Raw genomic sequence first — 8,323 nt, forward strand, 5'->3', positions numbered from 1 at the left:
GTCAAAGGACTGCCAAGAATTCCACTGTATTTTCTACCCAGTCTCCTCGACAGCGATTGCTCATAAAACAGGCTGCAGTTAAAGTCAATCACAATGTTGCATCATCAAATCAACACAGTGGCATCTCAGCTGCTCATACTTGTCGATGTTTTGGAAAACCCATGATCTGTCATATTTGTTCAGAGAGGTAAATAGAAAAGGGTAAAGCCTTCTTTTGTTTGGTCAGTTAGTCATTTTACTTACATTTTTTCCATGTTTGCATCGGATGGACAGAACCTTATTTCAAGATGGCATTTTACAACTTCAGTATTCTTCCTGCTATCAACTCTTACTTGTTTCTCGAGTAAGGAGTTCTTTTAGTTCTCTTAAGGTTTTTGAAAGCGCTGAGTGACTGGTTGTAGTGTCAACAGAGAATGTAAACATCACATCACCTTTTTGCTTATGTTGTGATAAGTGCAGACATGGAATGTCAACATTATCACACACACACACACACACACAAAAAAAACATACATACATACATGCACAGGTTTACACACATACATAATGGGCTTTTATACAGTTTTCATTTAACAGATCCACTCACAAGGCATTGGTTGGCCTCAAGTTATATGAATCATTTTCATTTAAGATCTGCCTTCCATGCTGGCATGGGTTGGACGGTTTGACAGGAACTGGCCAGGCAGAAGCCTGCACCAGACTTCTGTATTTGTTTTGGCATGGTTGTTACGGCTGGATGCCTTTCCTAACACCAACCACCCCACAAAGTAAACTAGTCTGGTGGTCACAAGAATTTGAAGTTTCTACTCATAAATTAGTGCAGAACATCAAAGTAGACTGAGGCATGTAGAATTAAAGTTCCCTATTACACTGAACCGCAAAAGAAACGCGATTTTTTTCAAATGTCATTTTTATATGGTAAATTCTGAAAATTTATTTCGATGATGTAAATATTCCAAGACATGCTGGTTTATGGCTGGTACCCAAATTGCAGGTCACCTTTCAGTTTTCCCTGAAATGAGACGCCAAAACGCATCTCTGCTGAATGCTGTGGGTGACAATCGCAAACAATTGTCATGGAAACCAAAATGCATGTGAATCTCGTGGAAGTTATGGGTATGAAAATCAACTTGAACCATGTTCCTAGCAATCGTAATTTGGATGCATCAGGTATGACCTGATTGTCAGCAGTGCAGAGAGAACAAGCTATCGGCTGATTGCAAGCAGAGCAGCATGCCCTGGTTGTTGCGAAAGCTTATAATTTCCATATCAGCACCATCTATTGCCTGCAACAGCGATACAACAGCACCGACAGCACTGCAGACATGCCTTCAGAGGGCACCCCTGGGTGACCATGCCGTGGTTGGCTCTCGGCCCGGATTTGAACCCAATCAAACACCTGTGGGATGAAATCCAGGGATTGTGGAACCAGGTGGTCCCAAAGCCGACAACTCATGTGGAACTGGAGGCAGCTTTCCTCAGGGTATGGGCACAGGTGCCAATGGCTTTTGTGAACCGCCTCATGCACTCCATATACTGACGGTGTATGGCCATTTTGAACACCCAGGGAGGGCATACACGGTATTGAACATATCACGCCCTACAATCTCGATGTGTTGGATCCACCCACTACTAGAACATATAACAACGACCCATAGAAACTGACTTTATCAGATTTATCAAAATTAAAACATAATGAAATTAAAACATATTTCACAGTCACACACGCCTCGCGTTTCTTTTGCGGTTCAGTGTATATACACACTTTGAAATGTTCTGGGTATAAACACCTGATATATATTTCTGGCAGCCCATTTTTATTTTGTACATACTTCTACTTTGTAATATAAATTCTTATTTGAAACGTATTATTTTACAGAGGAAATCAGATTGCACCCCGGGCTGGCACTCCTGGTTTTCGTTCTCCAGAAGTCTTGATGAAATATCCTTTCCAAACTACAAGTAAGTCCCAAGATTTTTACTTCCTAATTTTTATCAGCTCAAATTTTTAAGATTTTGCTTGATTTATTGGGTCTGATGGGAGTGGAGTTGTTGTTAGTGTCTCTTATTAATTGGTATGAGAAATTAAGCCTGTCAGGTCCATCTAGACATGCTACACATACACACACACACACACAAATTTGAAAAATCATTGCAATACAGTAGTATCCCTTTCCAGCCAAATAAAACACTGTAAAAGTAGAATTATAAATAAGAAATAGTGGTATGACAAGGCACCAATGTTTGCTGGAAATAACAGTCGATAATGACAAAATGCTATGTAAAGCTTCACTGAAATACATTTCAGTGAAGCTTTACATAGTGTCGTATTGCTATCGACTGCTATTTCCAGCAAACATTGGTGCTGTGTCATACCACTATTTCTTATATGTAGCTCGAAACGGCAAAGACTTTCCGTATTCCCGAGCGTCATACTAATACATCCTTTTGTTATTTACACCACCTGTCCTCGTCTGTTGTTGTTTTTTCGTATATTCTCCTATATATATATATGTATATGTATGTATGTATGTATGTATGTATATATATGGCCATCGTGCCGGTGGCACGTAAAAAGCACCCACTACACTCTCGGAGTGGTTGGCGTTAGGAAGGGCATCCAGCTGTAGAAACTCTGCCAGATCAGATTGGAGTCTGGTGCAGCCATCCGGTTCACCAGTCCTCAGTCAAATCGTCCAACCCATGCTAGCATGGAAAGCGGACATTAAATGATGATAATGATACACACACACACATAACATGGCAGGCTTGTTTCAGTTTCCATCTATCAAATCCTGTCCCAAGGGTTTGGTCAGCTTGTGGCTATAGTATAAGTCACCTTCCCAGGGTACCATGCAGTGGAACTGAGCCCAAAACAATATGCTTAAAGTAAGAAGCAACAGAACAGTTCCCCTGCAATGCAAAACTGATGTAGTATTCAAACACAATTCTACATCCCCACAAGGACAATTATTAGCTGAGAAATAGATAAATTAAAAATGAAGCAAATGAGAATATGTGACAAAATCATGAAATTGAGATAAGTTGTTGTCAACATGACAGCTATGCACTTATATTATAACTAACAGATGTGACAGAATAACGAAACTACAAGCAAGTCTCAGGATTTTTACTTCCTATTTTTCTCAGCTCAAGTTTTTAAGTTTTTGCTTAATCTATCGGATCTGATGGGAGTGGAGTTGTTGTTAGTATCTCTTATTAATTGGTGTGAGAAGTAAAGCCTGTAGTTTTGTCAGGCTCATCTAGACTAAGATAAGTTTAATGATGTTGAGTTTAATGTTGTTATTGTTTACATTTGAACATTTCCAGATTCGTGATTGGAAAGAAAACTGTCCAAGATGTTAAAAGTATCGATCTCACTAGTTTTAAAGCACTTGTGAAAGCCATAGATACAGTTCCTTCCTCCAGATCAACACAACAACAACAACAACAACAATAATAATAATAATAATAATAATAATTCTTTCTAATTTTGGCATAAAACCAGTAATTTTGAGGGAGTGGGTAGTCATTTACATGTACCCCAGTGTTCAACTGGTTCTTTATTTTATCAACCCTGAAAGAATGAAAGGCAAAGTTGCCCTTCATGGGATTTGAGCTCAGAACATAAAAAGCCAGAAAGAATGCTGCTAAGCAATTTTGCCTGGTGCGCTAATGATCCTGCCAGCTTGCTGTCATTGACCCTTTAGCATTTAGACCTGCCATATCTGGCCAAAATGTTCTATTTGTTTTATGTTCAAACTGGCCTAAATCCAGTCTCTTACATCTACCCTATAATGTCATAATAGAAGTAAACAGTCCCATAATTGAAATCTCAAAGCTACAAGATTATGCAGGATTAATTCAAAACAATCATCATCATCATCATCATCATTTAGCGTCCGCTTTCCATGCTAGCATGGGTTGGACGATTTGACTGAGGACTGGTGGACCATGAGGCGACGCCAGGCTCCAATCTGATTTGGCGGAGTTTCTACAGCTGGATGCCCTTCCTAACACTAACTACTCCAAGAGTGTAGTGGGTGCTTTTACGTGCCACCGGCACGAGGGCCAGTTAGGCAGGTACTGGCGATGGCCACGCTCTAAATAGTGTATTTTATGTGTCACCTGCACAGGAGCCAGTCCATCGGCACTGACAACGATAAGCAATGCTAAAGGGTTAAAAAAAAAATGCAAAAGATAAAAGAAACCCCACCAAAACTACACCCTGAGTATGATATTAGACTTTCAGCAGTAGTCCTAGTTACATTTATTGATATCTTTCATTGGTTTGAAGATTTGAACTGTATCTCTTCATGATACACTGTAGTAAAAGTTAAATGTCTTTGGCAGGACCCAGTGGATAAAATGTATTGTTGACCAATCTCCACTAATGACACTTAGCCATCTGATCTTTATAATTTAAATATTATTCTTACTATTTCAATAATAACTAAGATTTCTGATTGATATATATTTTTTTCCAATTATCAGGTGTGGACATTTGGTCTGCAGGTGTCATCTTCCTTTCATTGTTAAGTGGCCGCTATCCATTCTTTAAAGCTAATGATGATCTCACTGCTTTAGCTCAGATTATTACATTGATGGGAAGTGATGCAGTGAAAAAAACTGCTAAGAAAATTGGTAAGAAACTTTTGTCATTAAAAAAAAAAAAAGAATTACAAAGAAGTGCCGATGTCTTACTGTGGAGGGAACTTTTGGAAAAGGTAGACCCAGGAAAACATGGGACGAGGTGGTGAAGCTTGATCTTTGAATGTTGGGTCTCATGGAGGTGATGACAAGTGACTGAGACCTTTAGCAGTATGCTGTGCTTGAGAAGACTCAAGCCAAGTGAAATTGTAGTCGTGGTTGATACTGGTGTCACGTAACTGGCACCTGTGCCAGTGGTATGTAAAAAGCACCTATTACACTCTTGGAGTGGTTAGCATTAGGAAAGACATTCAGCTGTAAAAACCATGCCAAATCAGACTGGAACTTGGTGCAGCTCTCTGACTTACCAGTTCCAGGCAAACCATTTCAGCCATGCCAGCATGAAGAGTAAACATTAAATGATGATGACGATGACGAATCATGTTAAGGTGGTTAAATGATGATGATGACAAATCACGTTAATTAAGGTGATGAGCAGGCAGAATTGTTAGCTTGTTAGGAAAAATGCTTAGCAGCATTTTTTCTTACTCTTTACATTCTGAGTTCATATACCACTGAGATCAGAGTCAATAAAATAAAGTACTAACGAAGTACTGGGGTTTATGTAATCGACTTGACCCATGCAGCGGCCTGGTGCCCTGTTCAGGGGGATTGTTGGTGATCTTGGTCACTCATACACGATGGAAACCAAGTAACTGGCCTTATGAGTCCTTGGGCTTTACCAAAAATATAAAAAATAGAAATAAAAAAGAACCCAGTTAATTACACATAATCAATTAATGTCAAGAAATTCAATACCTTTATGAACAAGGAGCTGGGCTACTAATCAGATAGCCACACATTCAAACCTTATTGGTACAGATGTTATATTGGCTGTATGCAAGGTACATTATTATTATGGCTCGGGAATAATACCCAGCGACACCTACCTTATGTAAACTTAAGAGTAAAGTGGGTATTTACATATTTGATGCAGTATGCCAGGTAATTAAAAGCTATAATTTTAATGATGGAGAACACTTCTCTTCAAAATTACTAATTCTTGTCAAAAAGGGTAGAGGAATCAACCAGGAAATTTTACTTTCTTGGTTGTCTCTAATTAAATATGGAATGCACAGTAATAATAATAATAATAATAATAATAATGGTGGCCAGCTGGCAGAATCGTTAGCACGCCGGGCGAAATGCTTAGCGGCATTTTGTCTGCCGTTACATTCTGAGTTCAAATTCCACAGAGGTTGACTTTGCCTTTCATACTTTCGGGGTCGATTAAATAAGTACCAGTTACGCACTGAGGTCGATGTAATCGACTTTATCCCTTTGTCTGTCCTTGTTTGTCTCCTCTGTGTTTAGCCCCCTTTGGGCAGTAAAGAAACAAATAATAATAATAATAATAATAATAATGGTTTCTAGTTTTAGTACTGGGGAGGGGCAAGTCAATTTCCTTGATCCCAGTACTTGATCCCAAAAGGATGAAAAGCAAAGTCAACCTTGACAGAATTTGAGCTCAGAACATAAAGACAGACAAAGCAGTATGCTGATGGTTCTGCCAGCTTTCCACCTTATTAATAAAGGTTTCAAATTTACACTGCCTCGTTAACAATAATATTGGTTTCAAATTTTGGAACAAAGCCAGCAATTTCTGGGTAGGGTTAAGTCGATTACATTAACCCCCAGTGCTTAACTGGTACCTATTTTATTGACCCTGAAAGGATGAATGACAAAGTCAACCTCTGTGGAATTTGAACTCAGAATGTTAAGATGGATGAAATGTCACTAAGCACTTTGCCCAGTTTACTAAAGGTTCTGCCAGTTTGCCACCTTATGTATGGCTGATATCAGTGTTACGTAATTGGCACTCGTGTTGGTGGCATGTAAAAATCACCCTTTGAACATTGGGTGATATATCGTGCTTTAGAAGTACCGTCAAGCCAACTGAAATCATAGTCATGGCGACTTCAATCATTTGAATCAGTTATTTAGATTGCTTGATGTGATTGTTATTACAACAGTGTTTGCCTGCTCAGAAAAAAAAAAAAAAAATGGTAAGTGATTCAGAGCAATTGGAGAAAATGTGACCATCATATTGGTGGCACATAAAAAGTACCTTTCGAACTTTGGGCCTCACGGAGGCTGCGACTAGTGACCAAGACCATGGGTAATATGCCATGCTTCAGAAGACTTGTCAAGCCAAGTGAGATTGCAGTCATGGCTGATACTGGTGTTTCATAATTGGTACCCATGCTGGTGGCATGTAAAAAGTACCCACTATGTTCTTGGAGTGGTTGGCATTAGGAAAGGCATCCAGCTGAAGAAAACATGCCAAATCAAACTGGAACCTGGTGCAGGTTCCCAGCTTAACACTTTTCTGTCAAGTCATCCAACCCATGCCAGCATGGAAAACTGACATGAAATGATGATGATGGTTCATTTAGCAATAACCATGGTGTTCTATGGAAGATGTCTAATAAATTTTGTATTTTTTTTTGTCATTCAGGTAAAGAGTTGCTCTGTTTACCATATACACCATCTATAAATTTCAAAGACCTTTGCACCAAATTACGTTCATCTGACTTGAATGACAAGAACAAGAACAACAACACCAACTTACGCCGTGATATACCTTCAGAAAATTTCATTGATTTGGTTGGCAACAATGCATTCGATTTGTTGAGCAAAATGTTGGACTTGAACCCAGAAACTCGGATAAAGGCAGAAGATGCATTAAAGCATCCATATTTTGAAACACATTTTAAGGAAAATAATAAAGCACAAAAACCAATAAAAAATAATATAAACAAGCATTTATTTTCTAAATAAAAACCAATGACGAATGTCTAAAATGATATTTTATATAAGATTGTATTATTTCTTTTTGTGTTAATGTTACATGGTGGCGCTCAGATGTTTTGTTTTCATTACCTATTTTATATAAATTGAAATTTCTGATAATTTAACTCTTTTCCTGTCCTGTGTGTTTCATGTGATACGTGATAAATGTTTCTGTGCATTGTATATGATACACATTCCCAGTTTGTGTCAATCACCAGAGTAATTTGAGATTTATGAAAGGAAAGCTTTATATTACTCAGAACACGTGACACAAAGCTTTAAATAGAAGTCCGAAAACAAGCACAGAGGTTTTGGACAAACATGACAATGCTTTCGATAGGCAAAGCATAGAAATGTTCCCTTTCCTAAAAGGAATTGTTACCATTTGCAGCGATACAACAAAGAGTTATGTACCCTGATATCCAAATGTGGAGTTGGCTTTCTATGGTTGAACTTTTTGTTTAGAGTTATTTCCCTTGAAATTATTTGTTTTGAAATGTATTCAAAGAGTTACGTCCCCTGCAGCGCTTCTGTCCATCGACACGACGCAAAATGTAGGTGTTAATTCTTCCTTTCATATTTATACTATTTGCCTACAGTGGAGGCGCAATGGCCCAGTGATTAGGGCAGAGGACTCGCGGTCGTAGAGTTGCGGTTTTGATTCCCAGATCGGGTGTTGTGAGTGTTTATTGAACGAAAACACCTAAAGCTCCTCAAGGCACAGACAGGGGGTGGTGAACCCTGCTGTACTCTTTCACCACTCTTCTTGTTTCTTTTGTACTTGTATTTCAAAGGGCCAGTCTTGTCATACTCTGTGTCA

General features: G+C 38.7%; 1 protein-coding gene across 1 annotated transcript in view; it reads left to right on the plus strand.

Annotated features, from left to right (window-relative positions):
* LOC106879986 (cell division cycle 7-related protein kinase) overlaps positions 1-7,519 on the plus strand; it is a 22,950-nt gene extending 15,431 nt beyond the window's left edge. The window contains 4 exon segments of the mRNA XM_052966121.1: positions 1-187; positions 1,880-1,962; positions 4,495-4,644; positions 7,169-7,519. The exon segment at positions 1-187 is cut by the window's left edge and continues 4 nt beyond it. Coding sequence (XP_052822081.1) covers positions 1-187; positions 1,880-1,962; positions 4,495-4,644; positions 7,169-7,491 — 743 coding nt within the window. The 3' untranslated portion in view covers positions 7,492-7,519.
* Positions 7,520-8,323: the final 804 nt, after the last annotated feature.

The sequence above is a fragment of the Octopus bimaculoides genome, chromosome 1 (genome assembly GCF_001194135.2).
Source record: "Octopus bimaculoides isolate UCB-OBI-ISO-001 chromosome 1, ASM119413v2, whole genome shotgun sequence".
NCBI lineage: Eukaryota > Metazoa > Mollusca > Cephalopoda > Octopoda > Octopodidae > Octopus > Octopus bimaculoides.